Here is a 19,168-nt window from a genome sequence, read left to right as displayed (position 1 = left end):
TGGTCCAATGCAAAATGAATGGGACTCTATGGAGCTAGACGGTAACATTTTCTTTCGCCTGATTGTCGTTGAGAAACCTCAGATTTGATTGTAGTTTTTGCAAGTTCAACATGGATTATAGGTCGAAAGTTGAATGAACGAGCACTCATGTCCGAGTACAGCATTCTGCTAATGAATGCTGATTGGTCAGTGAAGGATTGATTGCGACCGGAGATCCCACTTGACGGCATCCGAAGCGGAACCAGAATATCAGAGTGAATATTTCGTCTTTAAAACATTAGCAAACCAAACCTCTTTCTAGCACGTGTATTGACAGGGAGAGACTAACCTGTTAGCTGTGTTGTCGATGCCTTGAGAGAACAAAGGAAGCGACTCAGAGCTTGCCGTAAAGCAGTATCTCTGGCCGTATATGTGTATGACGTCATTGACATTTTAAAAGGCTTTTTAGAACAAAAAAACCTTCTGGAATTCCCATTTTACTGATGTTAACTGGCATAGGGCATGGCTTGTTCCCTTTAGATATTGTATCACAAACAAAGTTAGGGAATTACATTTGAAAATATTAAATAATATATATCCTACAAACCTATTTGTCTCGAAATTCATGCCTGTTGATAACTATTGTAGTTTTTGTAAAACAGAACAAGAGTCGTTAACCCATCTTTTTATGGTTGTTCATTCTATATTGCATTCTGAAAAAGCTTTGAAGATTATATGGTATCTAAAACAAAACATACAATCACACTTGAAGGGAAACATATTACCTATTTTGAATGTAAAGATAGAAGGTTATGTAATATTGTAAATCTCTTTATTTTATTAGGTAAGTTCCATATCCATAAGGCAAACATTTTCCAGATCAACACCGTGCTTCAAATTATTCCAGGTTGAATTTGACATGTACTTTGAGTCTCTTAAGCTGGTATCCAATAAGAAAGCTATCTGATGTCTACTCAAATGTCTTTGTTTAAGTGCTCCTGCTATCTATATTATTAACGTTTTTTGAAAGTCTGTCCCTTTTTGTATCTTTTTGTTATTTTCCTCTGTTTAGATTATTACTTCAATTTTTACTTTCACATTATATTATTTGTTATATTTTTGTATCTTCTGTTTATATACTGCATTGACTGATCATATGTATTCTATTTTCCGAAATAAAGTTAAAAAAAAATTTGAGATTTTGAGGGGTATAGCTCTATAGAGTCCCATTCATTCTGCACTCGCCTTTGAGCGGGCCCCCCATATGAATCAAGAGTGGAACTGCAACCAGTTCAAAAGCCGGAAGTATCGCGAGAGTGGAACTTCTCCCCTTATTAGAAATTCTCTGGTGATCCATGTACATGTTCTGTTCTTAAAGATCTGACTGAACCGCTCCTGAACAGAGGGGGCGCTGTACTGTAGTACATACTGGAAAAACACCATACTGTGAAGCCAGCCGTCATATCAACAAAGACTCTGCAGCCTGGGTGCTCACGTTTTTCACCGTTATATTGAAAAAGTTTAAAAAAACACCCAGGTATGCATTTCAGATAGCACTGCAACGTTTAAGAACTACCAGTGTCATTTTAAAGACAAAAGTCTACTCGGTCCATCCAAAAAGCTAACGTCAAGCGTTTCAAGCTCGCCGTGACAATGTCGACTGCCATGGACTTCCATTCTCAGATCGCCTCCATCATGGAGGTGCTGGCTAACGCGGCCGTTGCAGAAATTTGTAAAGTTGTGGACGACGGATACGCGGTGGTTCATCTGGAGATGTCCCGGAGCCAGAAGGAGAACGAGGTTCTGCGCAGGAAAATCAAACTGCTGGAGCTGCACATCGCCAGGTACCGAGCGGAGAGAGTGAAGGGATCGGAGGGCTCTCTCTGCAGCCGCTTCGCCGGGGTCCGCCTCCTCAACCGGCAGAATAGGGCCTCACTGGCAGGTAACCTACTGTATGTAACGTTCACAGCCAGTAGTTCAGTTTGACTGTTAAATAGTGTTTAGATAATGAAATGGTATTTATTTAGAAGCGGGGCTGGTTGGTTAGTTAGCTGACGCTAGCTTGCTAATTCCACCAAGCTTCCATGCTACTGTTAGATCTCTAAAAAGAGACGAGTTCGTTTGATTTCTGGAGGAAGGAGAGGCTGGGGTCGAATTGAAAGTTAAGCAAAAGGTTTAATAAAACAACACGATGAAAACGACAGTAAAAACTCAATCAAACATCAAACACTGCCAGCAGCAGACTGCAAAACATGCTTCCCCTGTCGGGTCACAGTTAACAGCCATGCGACATGACAAAACAATACACTGTAAACAGCGGTCTTCAACATGCTTCCCTTGCGGGGTCACAGATTGAAGCCCCGAATCTCTCTCAGGATCCGAATTACCCTATATGTCTCTCAGGTTAAGGACACACCTCTGATTTCCAGTTTGCTACACGTCACAGACAAAGGTCATTTATCTTGGTAGTGCTGATTATATTCAAGTTTACAGAGTTTGCATTTCCTTTGTTCTAACCCAGACTTGGCACCAGGAGGTTGGAGACTCAAAGAGACGTTTCTCTTCATATGTTAATAGTTGGTTTTAACCTAATCTATCTGTAAGAAACAGGAAGAGAGGGGGAGAGAAATAACCAGCTGTTTTTACCTTAGTAGGCTAGTCATTCTAGATTCCATTTCTATTTTCATAACCTGACTGCAGCATACAATTTATTATTTAAAACATAAAACATAAGCATGGTTTTAACTTTTTACAACCTAACACTACATAAATAAGCCGGACAGACTCGTCCCTCATCCGGCGATAGAAACCCTGCTTTCCCCGTTCTGTTGGCTCAGAGCTCCACAGCCTAGAAGTCCACGGGTAGGCTACTAATTAGTTTGGCACCAAATGTATCGCAAGAAGTGTTGTAAAAGTGCGCAGATTGGCCACTTTGTGATGCGAGAGAGAGAGCACATACAGTATGTGGAGTTGCAGTGACAGATTCGAGAGGTAGTAATCACTGAGTTGTGGTTGTGATGGAAAATGGACCAGAGGGTAGAGCTGGGCGATATGGAAAAAATCTATTATCAAGATATTGTTGACAAAATACCTCGATATCGAGGCGATATTCTAGGATTGACAATTGGTGCTTACAAAAAAAATGTTTACACAATGAGATTTTTGATGAATAATCATCATTAATGTGTATATAATAACTAAGTGGGTAACGGCAAATAATAGAAAAGCTAAGTCTGGTAAGTTAAAAAAAATGACATAACTTTTCTGTAATGCAGCCATTAAAACCAGGAAAAGACAACACGATATCCAGTCTCATATCACGATATCTATAATAATAATAATGATATATTGCCCAGCCCTAACCAGAAAAAAGGTACACGAGTAAATGTTGCATTACAAGTTTGCAGCTGTCATTGTGTTCATGTAAATACCAATCTACACATTTGTGAATATTTTTTTCTGTGACTTCACATTCAGAAAACAGGTGTGTGAACATGTTCTAGGAGTGCAAATTTTAACTTACAAGTTCAGATTGTTCTGCAAGTTCTCACGTCCTATTCTACATTTTGCACCATATTTACCTTCTTAATGGGTCTTTTTTTTGTTTTTTTCAACATGGACCCTGTTTCCCCACGCATCTGTGTCTAATAGATTGATGTGAACAAAAATCTTTGAATTTGGTGCAGCATTGAGCGAGATGGCAGTGACAGGCCTGTGCGAACCGAGCTGTAATGTAACCTAATGGGGCAATTGTGCACCCTCGATTTTTGTCCACTATAAGCGATTGTTTTTGCCACGGACAGGCTCAGATTGTTATGAAAAGTTTCTGGCAACATTATCGATCTCACGAGGTGACTTCTTGTCCGAGGACAGCGGTGTGGAGAGTGGAACGCGAGTACAGAAATTAGAGGCGTGTGTTATCTAAAAGATTTTTAGTGCCGTGGCTCAATATTTAAATGATTTCGACAATGTGGATGAGGTCATTATAATTGAATGGCCGTCCGTCTTCATTTGAGCCAGAGTTTACGGATGAAGAGCGGACGAGGGGAGAGAGAGAGGCTGCGGTCAATAGGCTATAATACATCCATGGTTTGGTGTTATCTAAATCACCATAAACCTGGAGGTTTTATTTTAAAATGTGTTTTATTTTGTAAAGTATCCGGCTGCACTGTGGCCTTCCTGTTTGTGATTATCTGTCTGGCTTGACACGGAAGAAATAGAGGAGACACTGAAACGGTCGCTGTAGCACGCGGCCGCTCCGCGCCTGATGGCAGCCGGTGGGGCCGGACAGGTTGGATGACGAAATGAAAATAGCTCCGCTTCCACATGTGGTGTGTTTCTGCCGTTCTCTGCCTGCTGCCTCTCTCTTCATCCGTATACTCTGGCTCAAATGAATACGGGCGGTCATCGAATTCTGACCTCATCCACATTGTCGAAATCAATTTAACCTAAATATTTAGCCACTGAAAATATTTGAGGTAACAAACAGGTAATTTCTGTACTCCAAACAACAAACTCCCGGGAACGCCGTTTACTTTTTACTTTACTCTTACCTTTTCTCGCGTTCCACTCTCCACACCGCTGTCTTCGGACAGGAAGTCACCTCGTGAGATCGATAATGTTGTCAGACACTTTTAATAACAATGTGAGCCTGTCCGTGGCAAAAACAATCCCTTTTTAATGGACAAAAATCGAGGGTGCACAATTGCCCCATTAGGTTACATTACAGCTCGGTTCGCACAGGCCTGTCACTGCCATCTCGCTCAATGCTGGACCAAATTCAAAGATTTTTCTTCACATCGATCTATTAGACACAGATGCGTGGGGAAATACCGTGGTAAAGTTGGTTTTATATTGGACATTGGATATTCGACACATTCAAAAAATCTATTATGCAGCTTGCCCTTTCAACCTATTCATGCCAAACCACTTGTGATGAACTCAGCCAATCCCCCCTACACATTGCACAAAGCTTCTTTTTTCAAAAAACCCATCCTTTAATTTTTTAAATATTTTTTTATAAAAAAGAATGCCATAAATCTATTATGCGGCCTGACCTTTTGACCTATTCATGTCAAACCACTTGTGATGAACTCAGTTAACTCCCCTACACATTGGGATTGGTTGAAGTTGCGGGAAATTAAAGAATAATTAAACGTTTAAAAAAAACAAAAAAAGCTTTGTGCAATGTGTAGGGGGGTTAGTTGAGTTTACCAAAAGTAGTTTGACCTGAATAGGTCAAAAGGTCAGGCTGCTTAATAGGTTTATAAAAAACATTATATTTAAAAATATTAAAAAAATTCAAGGATGTTTTTTTTTTTAAAAGAAGCTTTGTGCAATGTGTAGGGGGGTTAGCTGAGTTCATCAAAAGTGGTTTGACATGAATAGGTTGAAAGGTCAGGCCGCATAATAGATTTATAAAAAGAAATTTTATTTAAAAATATTAAAAAAATTAAAGGATGTTTTTTTTGAAAAAAGAAGCTTTGTGCAATGTGTAGGGGGGTTAGCTGAGTTCATCAAAAGTGGTTTGACATGAATAGGCTGAAAGGGCAAGCTGCATAATAGATTTTTCGAACATGTCCAACGTCCAATATAAAACCAACTTTACCACGGTTGGGGACATGGGGTCCAGGTTGAAAAAAAAAAAAAAGACCCATTAAGAAGGTAAATATGGGGCAAAATGTGAGAGCTTGTAGAATAGGACGTGAGAACTTGCCGAACAAACAATCTGAACTTGTATGTACAAAAAACCAAAATTACCCTTTAACCAATTATTCTCCTTCTATTGGTCCACCAGGCCCCTCTCTGCAAGGCAGGACTAGGTTTTTGAACCGAGACCCGGGGACTCAGCAGTCTGTGCAGAAGATCCAGCCTATCAACCTGGACCAGGATCCTGACCAGGAGGTCATCACTACCACCAAAACTGAGGTAGTTATTCCACAGTACACCAGTAATGATGATGAGGGCGAGTGAGATGGACAGCTTAATAAAACAAATGTAACAGAAAAATTTTTTTTCCCTTCAGCATGATCAAAACAACCTAAAATGGCAGAACCTATCTTTTTTTTGTGGGGTTGTTGGGGGGCATTTGATGTGTATGTTTAATTCGGCCCATGTCCTATCTGCTAACATGGAAGGGGCGGAGTTTATGACCTACAGAGACAGAGCGGATCGCGTCATACTCTGGAAGCCACGCCCACCCGAGGGGAAAACGACTCTCTGCTCTCCATTGACTTGTATTGCGCAAAGGAGCCTCCTCGTCGATTTTCTTTTGCTAGCAAACGATAGAAAAATGCTTAAAAGCTGCTCTGTGGTGATATTCATTACTAACAGGGTAAATAACCTATGACTTAAAGTGATGGTTTGGAGTAATTTCACCCTAGGGTCCTTTGCACCATGACCTCGAGCCAAACACATTTTTCACCTGGGTCGAACATTGGGCGAGTTAAGCGTTATCAGCTGAATAGCTTAGCGCCAGGGGCAATGGATCCAGTGATGTATCCGTAAATGACCCCACTAATAATGCCCGAAATGATACCAAACGTCTACAAGTAGTACAAATAGGTTATGTACTCATAAAACGATGGATTGTAAAGTTTGTAAGTACACCAGAAGTTTATGTAAATAACACTTGCCTGCTGGCTTCTGCTCTCTGCTGTTGTTGTTGTTGTTGCTGTGAGACGAGTGCTTAGGGCCGTCCAAATTACAACACCGAAAAGAGATACAACAAAAATATTTATTAATTTAACTTATTTTTTAAAGTAAGTGCTGTAGTATAACTAGCAGGAGACAAGTTATAATTGAGTTAAGTTTGGAGACATTACCTTATTTAATCATTAAATTAATAAATATTTTTGTTGTATCTCTTTTCGGTGTTGTAATTTGTAGATGTCCCTAAGCACTCGTCTCACAGCAACAACAACAACAACAGCAGAGAGCAGAAGCCAGCAGGCAAGTGTTATTTACATAAACTTCTGGTGTACTTACAAACTTTACAATCCATCGTTTTATGAGTACATAACCTATTTGTACTACTGTAGAAGTTTGGTATCATTTCGGGCATTATTAGTGGGGTAATGTACAAGAGACACTCTCTGATCCATTAGCGCCTGCACTAAGCTATTCAGCTGATAACGCTAACTCTCCCAATGTTCGACCCAGGTGAAAAAAGCTTCTGGGGGGGTGTTTGGCTCGAGGTCATGGTGCAAAGGACCCTAGGGTAAATTACTCCGAACCATCACTTTAAGTTTTTATAAGCTGCCGACCCGAAAACCTGAGCTTTTATTAAGACAGACGTCAGCGGGGAGAATGGGTAGTCTGTGGGAACCTGACACTAATGGTGCGTTCCATTGACCTCGGAATTCGGAAGCCGGAGCTGGGAATGACGTCACACCCGAGCTCGAGTTGAATGTGTTTCCATTTACAAGTCAGAGTTTTCATTGTGGGGTAGCTCTAGCCAGGTTAGCCATTGTTAGCAATGCCAGTTGATAACAACGCTGTTTTTTGTGTGCATACAAACATGTCCACAGATAAAGGTTGAACAGCGCTGTGTGTACGACTGATTTAGTGAGTCACAAATAACCCAGAAGTGCTTATAACTGGATGTTACTACAGCTTTCACTACTGCTGATGCACGGAGCAGCCATGTTGGATTTTTAGCTCGGGGTACTCAGGGGTTGCCTGAGTTCCAAGCTTGGAAATCCGAGGTCAGGGGTTGTGTTTCCGACTTTGAACTTGAAATATCCGACTTCCAAGTACAATGTTATTCCCAACGTCATGTGTGCAGCAAGCATTTTGTTACCAAGTCAGATATCCATATGTCAGTTTTAGGCTTACTCTACAGTGGGGCTCTAAAGTTTGGGCACCCCAGGTAAAAATTTTTATTAATGTGCATAAAGAAGCCAAGAAAAGATGGAAAAATCTCCAAAAGGCATCAAATGACAGATTAGACATTCTTATAATATGTCAAAAAAAAGTTTATTTATATAAATTTTATTTCCATCATTTACACTTTCAAAAATAACAGAAAACAAAAAAATGGCGTCTGCAAAAGTTTGGGCACCCTGCGGAGTTTATAGCATGCACCGCCCCCTTTGGCAAGCTGAGACCTGACCGTGAACAGCTCGCAGGATTGTGAGAAAAGCAAGTAAAAACCCACGTTTGACTGCACGATCCATCCAGAAAGATGTGGCAGACACTGGAGTTGTGGTACACCATTCCACTGTAAAGAGATACTTGTACAGATATGGTCTTCATGGAAGAGTCATCAGAAGAAAACCTCTTCTACGTCCTCGCCACAAAAATCAGCGTTTGAAGTTTGCAAATGAACATATAGACAAGCCTGATGCATTGTGGAAACAAGTTCTGTGGACCGATGAGGTTAAAATAGAACTTTTGGCGCCCGCAATAGGCAATGTACGTTTGGAGAAGAAAGGGCACAGAATTTAATGAAAAGAACCTCTGTCCAACTGTTAAGCATGGGATGGGGGTGGATCAATCATGCTTTGGGGTTGTATTGCAGCCCGTGGCACAGGGAACATTTCACGAGTAGAAGGAAAAATGGATTCAATAAAATTTCAGTAAATTTTGGATGCTAACTTGATGCCATCAGTGAAAAAGCTGAAGTTAAAGAGAGGATGGCTTCTACAAATGGATAATGATCCTAAACACATCTCAAAATCCACGGTGGATTACATCAAGAGGCGTAAACTGAAGGTTTTCCCATGGCCTTCACAATCTCCTGACCTCAACATCATTGAAAATCTATGGATAGACCTTAAAAGAGCAGTGCGTGACAGACAGCCCAGAAATCTCAAAGAACTGGAAGACTTTTCTAAGGAAGAATGGGCGAAGATACCTCAAACAAGAATTGAAAGACTCTTGGCTAGCTACAAAAAGTGTTTACAAGCTGCGATACTTTCCAAAGGGGGCAGTACAAGGTATTAACTCTGCAGGGTGCCCAAACTTTTGCAGACGCCATTTTTTTGTTTTCTGTTATTTTGAAAGTGTAAATGATGGAAATAAAATCAAACTGTTTTTGACATATTTTAAGAATGTCTAATCTGTCATTTAATGCCTTTCTGAGATTTTTCCATCTTTTCTTGGCTTCTTTATGCACATTTAATAAATTTTACCTGGGGTGCCCAAACTTTTGAGCCCCACTATATGTCTGTAAGTTAAGCTAAGAAACGTAACGTCGGACATAACGTTAGCTTAGCATTGGGCATTTTTTCTGTTGTTTGCTAGCAGATGAAATTGACGAGTTCTTTTCCCCTCCGGTGGGGGCGGGACTTAAAGTCATTCCTCATATTTCAAGTCATTCCCAAAACTACAAAACAGACAAGACATGCAAATAAATAAAAACACAAAACAAACCAACTCAACAAACGGATCAAACAACACAATAAATACACACTCCGATAACACTGTTGTCATAGTCCCTTACAATAATGTAGGAATTCATAAAGTCAAATTCTCTATGACACTGCCATATCTTCAAAAAGTCAGAGGTTCTGTCTTTACTCTTGTAATAAATGCTGTCCATAACAAAGTAGCTTGAGAGTTCATTCCACCAGTGGACTACTGCTGGGGGGTTGGAAGCCTTCCATTTTAAAGCTATACATTTCCTAGCTGCCATCAAAGCAAGACATATGTACACTAGTGCTGTCAGTTAAACGCGTTAACGGTGTTAACGCAAACCCATTTTAACGGCGTCAATTTTTTTATCGCGAAATTAACGTTCTTTTTGGCCTAGCAAACTTTGTCGTTTTTTTCACGTTGTTGCAACAACTAGTAACGTTAGAAAAACTACAACAGGCACGCCGCACACACTTGTTTGGGCTTGCGAGCTGGCCAAACAAAGAGTAGCAGGCTAACGTTAAGTTTTGAGTGGATGGCGAGCGCGAGACGCCGAAATGGATGACAATAAGATTCTGAATGGAAAGTTTACTTTTAAAAAGTTGCCAAATGGTTCCATTGACAAGAGCAAAGTGATTTGTGTGTTTTGTCATTGTGAACTGAGCTACCATCGCAGCACGTCCAGTCTGAAATACCACTTGATGGCCGAGCAAACAGCTGATGCCAATTCTCTGCCTCCCGTCAAAGCCAGGCGACAAAAGCACAAAGCAAGCCGATCCACTTTTCCATGTTGATAAGAGCATTAAAATGAGAAAAAAATAATGGGACAAAAAGAAATCAAAGGGACATTTAGAATAGATAATAATTGCGAGTTAACTATGACATTAATGCGATTTACAGGCCAAAAGTTTGGACACACCTTCTCATTCAATGCGTTTCCTTTTTATTTTCATGACTATTTACATTGTAGATTCTCACTGAAGGCATCAAAACTATGAATGCACACATATGGAATTATGTACTTAACAAAAAAAGTGTGAAATAACTGAAAACATGTCTTATATTTTAGATTCTTCAAAGTAGCCACCCTTTGCTTTTTTATTAATAAGGGAAATAATTCCACTAATTAACCCTGACAAAGCACACCTGTGAAGTGAAAACCATTTCAGGTGACTACCTCATGAAGCTCACTGAGAGAACACCAAGGGTTTGCAGAGTTATCCCCCGCCAATGCAGACTCGTGGCCTACCGGGTGATTCTGGAGTGGGTTCTGAGAGGAGAGCGCCTTGGCCGTGGCACCAGAAGAACATTACCTACCTGTGTTATAGCAGCGATCAGACAAGAGTACCCCTCCCCAACTGGAAGTTACACAGGATTCAAAGAGGCAGAGGACATTTTCTGAGTCAAAAACTATGATTTCTAGTAATACTTGGTATGGCCATTACTAGGAATAAACAAAGCAATTGCACAGTTCTATTAGGAAAACGTAAGAATATGTATATTGTACAAGTAAAGTTGAATAAGTAAATTGTAAGAATAAATAAATTGTAAGAATAAGTACATTGTACAGTTCTATACTGCACCTGTCTGTTACAGTGGCTTTATAATATAACAATACACATTACATTTGTGCTTTTGTGTCTTTACTTCAACAACAAAAAGGAAATTACAATATCACAATCTAGACACAATCAATGTAAAGTATGTACAGTACAGTGTGTGGTTTTATAAATAATCATGCTGCAGCATAGTCTGAAGTGTACAAAGAAAAAATAGTTAAGTACTCTTTTCCTAGGCCTAGAACATGCTCTTATAATGTGACCTGGCTTGAGCAACCAGTTCACTCTTATCCAGCAGAGGAACTGGGGCTATGTTACAAAGCAGTCGCCTTCTTCTCTGTCCATGACGGGGTAAGGGTTTTTTTCTTCTGTGGACTTGAAAGAACTATTTTGAAACTGGCTGGATGACCAGCTTGACGCCTTCTTGGGAGTTGACTGTGGCACTGCAGCTAATTCTGTCTCTATGTCACTGGATGGTGTCCCCTAAATAAGTAAGAAGGAGAAAGAGCATTGTAGTCAGACTCAATGGCCAAAACAGTAACATTGAGGATGCATCTATCATAATCAGTGTTGGGTGTAAGGCAATTACAGTAATATATTAATTTTGGCTGTAACGCAGTAATATAACTCATTACTAATTACATGTCGGTAATATCATACACGGGTCTCAGTAACAGGAGTTACAACATTTAGTGTTTTTTTTTTTTTCAAGAATTCACCAACACCGTGAAACATTTCTTCAAAGAAAAAAAGTGAGAATTACAATAGCCTAGGAAAGTATAAATCATAAAGACGTTACCTCCAATTTGTCTGCAGCTGGTCTTTTCGCTTTAGGAATGGCATTTTCCTTCAGATACCGGGACTTGACGCTCTTTTCGGTGAAGTCAATGTTCGCTGCAAACACGGTAATCTCTCTCATGTAGCTAACGTTATGAAGGGAGCTGAAGTGCAACCAGCCATAACGGTAAAATCTCCCGGCTGCGGAGGTTGTAGACGGTGAAAGCTCAACCTCAAATATCCCTTCATTTGGTTGCCGCAATTTGGAAAGGCACAAACTCGAACCATTTTCTCATATTAGTCCTGATCTAACTCCAAGCTCCGTCTGTCAGCTCTGTGAGCTCCTCCCTGCTTCTGCCTACAGGCAGGCTCCGCCCTTGCTAGGTTACCTATGCAAATGAGCTGCTGAACTCTTGAACTGTAGGTCAGCTCTGCTTCACTGCGGTGTCAGGTTACAGCCTGTTGATACATGCTCATTACTATGGACAGGACCTCGGCAAATCGACCCCAAGATCTCGCGATACATGGCCCCATCCATCCTCCCCTCAATACGGTGCAGTCATCCTGTCCCCTTTGCAGAAAAGAATCCCCAAAGAATGATGTTTCCACCTCCATGCTTTACAGTTGGGATGGTGTTCTTGGGGTTGTACTCATCCTTCTTCTTCCTCCAAACACGGCAAGTGGAGTTTAGACCAAAAAGCTCTATTTTTGTCTCATCAGACCACATGACCTTCTCCCATTCCTCCTCTGGATCATCCAGATGGTCAATGGCAAACTTCAGATGGGCCTGGACATGCGCTGGCTTGAGCAGGGGGACCTTGCGTGCGCTGCAGGATTTTAATCCATGACGTCGTAGTGTGTTACTAATGGTTTTCTTTGAGACTGTGGTCCCAGCTCTCTTCAGGTCGTTGACCAGGTCCTACCATGTAGTTCTGGGCTGATCCCTCACCTTCCTCATGATCATTGATGCCCCGCGAGGTGAGATCTTGCATGGCGCCCCAGACCGAGGGAGATTGACCGTCATCTTGAACTTCTTCCATTTTCTAATAATTGCGCCAACAGTTGTTGCCTTCTCACCAAGCTGCTTGCCTATTGTCCTGTAGCCCATCCCAGCCTTGTGCAGGTCTACAATTTTATCCCTGATGTCCTTACACAGCTCTCTGGTCTTGGCCATTGTGGAGAGGTTGGAGTCTGTTTGAATGTGTGGACAGGTGTCTTTTATACAGGTAGCGTGTTCAAACAGATGCAGTTAATACAGGTAATGAGTGGAGAACAGGAGGGCTTCTTAAAGAAAAACTAGCAGGTCTGTGAGAGCTGGAATTCTTACTGGTTGGTAGGTGTTCAAATACTTATGTCATGCAATAAAATGCAAATTAATTATTTAAAAATCATACAATGTGATTTTCTGGATTTTTGTTTTAGATTACGTCTCTCACAGTTGAAGTGTACCTATGATAAACATTACAGACCTATACATGCTTTATAAGTAGGAAAACCTGCAAAATCGGCGGTGTATCAAATGCTTGTTCTCCCCACTGTATCTAAACAAATGGGAAGAAGGAACTCCATATTTCTGCTGAAGCTATATACCTTTTATTGTACCAAAGTTTAAATGTATCTTCCGCACAGCAGAAAAAAATTGGATTTCTCCAAATTTTTGATAAAGGGAGGGGGTATTTTTTGTAGCCTAACAATTTGAGACAATTTCCAAATATGGAGGCTATTCAGTATAACAGGATTTGTGTTTCCCATGCATAGGTTCTGCTTGGTAGGATTGAGACCCGCCCAGGTAGATAAAATCCGAATTACACTTTTTCCTCCAAACAACGGTGTATTTTTTACAGCGCCCACAGACCAGCCCCCCCTTAATGAGTGCAAAGGACATGTAGCTATAGTACAGAACAGCGTGTTTAGGATCCCCAAAATTAAAACACTTCAAAAAACGAACAATGATCTAACTAACAAAATTAACAAGAATTAACTTTAGATAGCTCTAGTCTTATATGATTAAACAGGAGTTAGGAGGGAACAATGTTGAGATTTATAATAACTTTCTGTATTTATATATATTATAGTATTACAGGTATTTTATTTGCTGAACCATTTGACATTTGGCACAAAAAAAAAATATTTAATTGACAAAGCACATCATGGCTCCACTTTCCTGTCATTTGTTGTGCATTCAACGAGCAAGTTGTTGTAATTCAGCATAATACTGAAAGCAGCAGAAAGCCAGAACTGAGTACATTTTATTATCGTTTTTTTTATCGCGAGTTCTATCATTATTGCGATATTCAACGTTAGGGCATATCGCATATTTTCCTCATATCGTGCAGCCTCAATAACTACCCTGAAATTGTGTCAGATGCCGCATAGTGTCACAATATTTTCATCTGCATCATCTTTTTGTTTAATTTGTTTAATAGTAAATCGTTAGTTCTTTCTAAATGATCTGATAATGTTATGTAGTCATTGTTTTCACCTTCGTTTGACTAGTTTAAAACTGAACCCAGCCATCACGCGCCGCGCCGTCACATCCGGCACCCCCCCACCACCAGGAAATTCTCAACCTGTGGGAAACTTTGTAGTGATTTGAACCACTTCTTTGAAATCAATGTATGGTAAATGTTCCAAGTTATGTGGACAAATGTAAAGGATTCTAGTATTTAAAAACCATGATTTAATCCTAAAGTGAGATGACAAAAAAAAAAAAAATAATAATAATAATATATGTGAAATATTGCAGTTAGCCTATTTGAAGGGTGTGATTTGTGTTATGCTTTTTTGTTATTCAATCTAACGGCTAAATGTTATTTATACATTTAAGTTATTGTTCAGTAAGCAGTACCTTTTTTGTTAAAGAGTTTTCTGAGGTCAGTTATTCCAATACAGCACAATAGATTTGCTGGTTAAAAGTAGGGTGGTATATGACTAGGGTTGGGTATCGTTTGGTTTTTTTTCGATTCCGGTGCTAAATCGATACTTTTAAAACGGTGCCGGTGCCTAAACGATGCCTGAACCGGTACTTTTCAATAAAGTAAAAAAAAAAGAAGAAGAAAAAAAATAAGGGTAGTAAACAACAGTCAGTGACTTGTTTATTGCTAAGGCCATGGTCAAAATTAAATATTTAATAATAATGTAATAACTATAACAATAACAATAACTTATTTCACCAGTATATTGCTGTTGAACCCCAGATGGGAAAAGGGTATTTTACAATTACTGTGAATGCACCACGAGGCTACCTGTTTTAAGTGAATGCACCGTCTGTGTTGTTTAATTCCAACAATGGCAGCTGCAAGTGAACGCACCGTCTGTGTTGTTTAATTCCGACAACGGCAGCTGCAAGTGAACGCACCGTCTGTGTTGTTTGATTCCGACCATATAAACATACTGTATATCTATGAATTCCGACAACGGCAGCTGCTGCTGCGCTGCAGTGCAGACTGTTACATCCCGCTGTTGAAGTCCTCCACAGTGAAATAGTCACACTTTACACTGTTTAACGTTAGCTGTCAGCAATTTACCGGTGTTTAATCCAGCTGCTAGCTAAAGGTAGGCTAACGTTACATGCTGTCAGGTGTAGTGTAAAAGTCAAGCAATCACAATGAGGCACCAAAACCTTCGTTCTTATTCGGTTACCGTCACTGCCACTTCACGTCGGCACCGGTTCCCATTATTGGCACCGAAGTTTCCGTCCCAACCCTATATATGACTAATCCAAAAATAGGTAAACCTTTGGTAGCTACCTTAAAGAAATGAACCCAAACACCATCATTCCAGTCTGAAGTCACGTGACAGAAGCTTACATCAGACCTGACAAAAGCAAAGTTTCCTCAAGTCAAACATCCTGAGCATGTATTTTAATAGAAAAAAGGTATTTTGAAGATTTGCACAAAGCAAGCCGATCCTGACCCTTCCATGCTGATAAGAGCTTTAATAAAACCTAAACATAATGGGACAAAAAGAAACTCAAGGACATTTAGAATAGGATAAAAATGTAGGATTAATCATGATTATCCATGAGTTTATCCCATGACATTAATCATGATTAATCCTGATCAACATCTTGATCCGATCTGATCCATGAGACAGAGCAGGAGAGACAGAGAGACAGACAGAGAGAGACACACAGAGACAGCAGACAAGACAGACAGAGAGACAGACAGACACAGAGACAGACAGAGACAGAGACAAGACATGAGAGACAGACACAGACATGAGAGAGACAGACAGAGACATGTGGAGAGACAGAGACAGAGACAGAGAGACAAGGCACAAGAGGAGGCATGAGACAAGACAGACAAGGAGGAGAGGAGACAGACATGGACAAGGAGGAGGCACAGAGGAGACATGCATGGAGAAATATATGTATATATGCATGAGAATGCCATGTATATATATATATATATATATATGTGCATGTATACACATACATATATATACATGTGTACATACATCATATATATGCATACATATTATATATGTATACATACACATATTACTACATATACATACATACACACAACATATACGTATATACATATGAGTATGTAGTATACATATACTACATGTTATATATATATGTATGTATATATACATAGCAGTATATATGTATATACATACATATGTGCATGTATATGTGTATATACATATACATACATATATATATGTATACAGTATATAATGTGTACATATATACAGCATACAGTATATATATATGTGGTGCATAGACATACATAGTAATAATATACTACATACATACATATACATATGATACATAGTATACATACATACTATGTACATACGGCATATACAGCATACACATATATGTACATATATCATATATGTATATACATATTATAGCATACAATACATATATACATATATATATCATATGACATACATATAGATATACAATACATATATATATGCATATACATGCATATACATACGTATACATATAGAGTATACATACGTGCATATATTAAGATGTATATATATATGTGTATATTATGATATATATATATCATATATATATATGTATACATATGTATGTGTAATATGTGTGTGTGTGTATGTATATATATATATATGTATTATATATATATATATGTATATATATATATGTATATATATATATATATATATGTCATATATATATGTGATATATATATATATATATATGTGTATATTATTATATATATATTTACATATATATATATATATATATACTATACTATATATATAATATATTATTATTAATAATATATATATATATACATATTATATTATATGATATATATATATATTAATATATATATATATATGATATATATATATATATATTTATTATATATGTATATATATATGTATATTATATACGTATATATATATATTATGATATATATATGTATATATATATATGCATATATATATATATATGATATATATATATATTATATTATATATATATATATATATATGTATTGTATATATGTATATATATATATATATGTATATGTATGTATATGTATATATATATATATATGTATATGTGTATGTGTGTATATATATATATGTATGTATATTATTATTATATATATATATATATGTATATATATATATATATGTATATATATATATATATATATATATATATATATATATGTGTATATGTGTATATGTATATGTGTATGTGTGTGTGTATATATGTAATCAGTTTGTCCTCTCAGTCAGCAGAACCTGAGGAGGAGGTGGGGGAGCTGCTGATCGTCAAGGTGGAGGGAACGATGGAGACCGGAGCCACCAACCACGAGGGGCCAGTAGACGCCTGCACCGGCAGCAGAGGAGACGCCTGCACCGCCACAGCACTCCCCGCTGCCTCGTCGGACGCCGGACGCCGCAGCGAAACGGAGGTCAGTGGATCTGACGTCGTCACCTTTGTTGTCGACAGGACAGCTGAAACTGCCAGCAGCAGCAGTGACGCCGCCCACGGTTCCCAGCCGGAGCTGGCAGGAAGCGATGTCAGAGCATGGGAGAGGGAGCCGCCGAGCTCGGACGCTAGCCTGGCACCAAGCTGCGACGCCTTGCCAGCTTCTTGCGACGATGTAATGGACAGCAGGGGAGATAACAAGGTGGAATTGGACCCCTCAGAGTCCTCGCTGTCAGATGTGGTAGTCATTGATGGAGGGGGGGTGTCACAGCAGTGGGAGTGGTCAGCTGTAGACCAGACACAGAGAGAAGCAGGCAGAGACGGACATGAAAACACTACATCGACCACGATTCAGTGTGCTGGGCTGGAATCGGCAGGACGCAGGTCCGTGCAGGTGCAGTCCTCTGTGCAGGCGTGGTCTGTTCTCCCTCGCGATGACACCCCGAGAACATCCAGCGGAGCAACTACGTTGAGCATCAACTCCTCTGTGAGCCACCAATTCAACTCCGTTCACCACAGCCACCACAAGCCCTTCTCCAGCAGCTTCCACCTGGCTTTCTACCACGCCGTCACCATGGAGCGCCCGTACGGCTGCACCAGCTGCACCAAGCGCTTCTTCCTGGAGTCCGACCTGCAGAAGCACATGGCCAGGCACACCAGGGAGAAGCCCTTCACCTGCACGCTGTGCGGCAAGAGCTTCGTGTGCCAGAGCCAGCTGGAGATCCACCGCAACGTGCACACCGGGGAGAGGCCCTTCAGCTGCTCCGTGTGCAACCGACGCTTCTCCCATCCCAGCAACCTCAAGAGGCACCAGAAGATCCAGCACTTAGCCCAAAGAGCAGACCTCCCACAGCACTGCCGCACCAAAGATTTACAGCCAGGGGTTTTCACTGACGAGGGCTAGACAAGGCTTTTTTGGGAGTGTGCCTATGTTCCCACAGCCCTATGTTCCCAGGGCCTTATGTTCCCACATTTCTAAGATTTTTATTTTTCCAAAATTAGGCCCTATGTTCCTACATTTCCTTTTTCACAAATTTGTATCAGATTTTATCCCCCTTTCTCCCAATTTGGTAGCAAATTACACCCAACCTATTCTCCAGTAGCAATGGACTACAGATGGAATGTAACCCTAACCCTAATATAGGGCCTAATTTTAAGAAAAATCTTGAAATGTGGGACCATAGGGCTGTGGGACCATAGGGCTGTGGGACCATTGGGCTGTGGGACCATTGGGCTGTGGGAACATAGGGCTGTGGGACCATTGGGCTGTGGGACCATTGGGCTGTGGGACCATTGGGCTGTGGGAACATAGGGCTGTGGGAACATAGGGCTGTGGGACCATAGGGCTGTGGGACCATTGGGCTGTGGGACCATAGGGGTAACCCCCATTTTTTTACACAATTCTGTTTTACTACATCTACAGTTTCACTTTTAAACACTGAGGGTTATTATAAAGCACTTAATTTTTTATCAAGCTGCCTTATGTGGATAAGAAATTTGCTCTTTGCTCCCATATTCGCTGAAGCAATGCTCAGTGCAGGTATAGCTTACTTCATCATAA

General features: G+C 39.9%; 1 protein-coding gene across 1 annotated transcript in view; it reads left to right on the top strand.

Moving 5' to 3' along the window:
• Nucleotides 1–1,358: 1,358 nt before the first annotated feature.
• The window catches only part of LOC120564380 (zinc finger protein 135-like), a 28,583-nt gene continuing 10,773 nt past the window's right edge, over nt 1,359–19,168 (top strand). The window contains exons 1-3 of the mRNA XM_039809290.1: nt 1,359–1,921; nt 5,777–5,907; nt 17,408–17,590. Of these exons, the coding sequence (XP_039665224.1) occupies nt 1,633–1,921; nt 5,777–5,907; nt 17,408–17,590 (603 nt within the window). The 5' untranslated portion in view covers nt 1,359–1,632. The remainder of the gene's footprint in view (nt 1,922–5,776; nt 5,908–17,407; nt 17,591–19,168) is intronic.

The sequence above is a fragment of the Perca fluviatilis genome, chromosome 1, assembly GCF_010015445.1.
Source record: "Perca fluviatilis chromosome 1, GENO_Pfluv_1.0, whole genome shotgun sequence".
NCBI lineage: Eukaryota > Metazoa > Chordata > Actinopteri > Perciformes > Percidae > Perca > Perca fluviatilis.
Note: the sequence above shows the minus strand (reverse complement) of the source record. Positions and strands in the feature narration are given on the sequence as shown.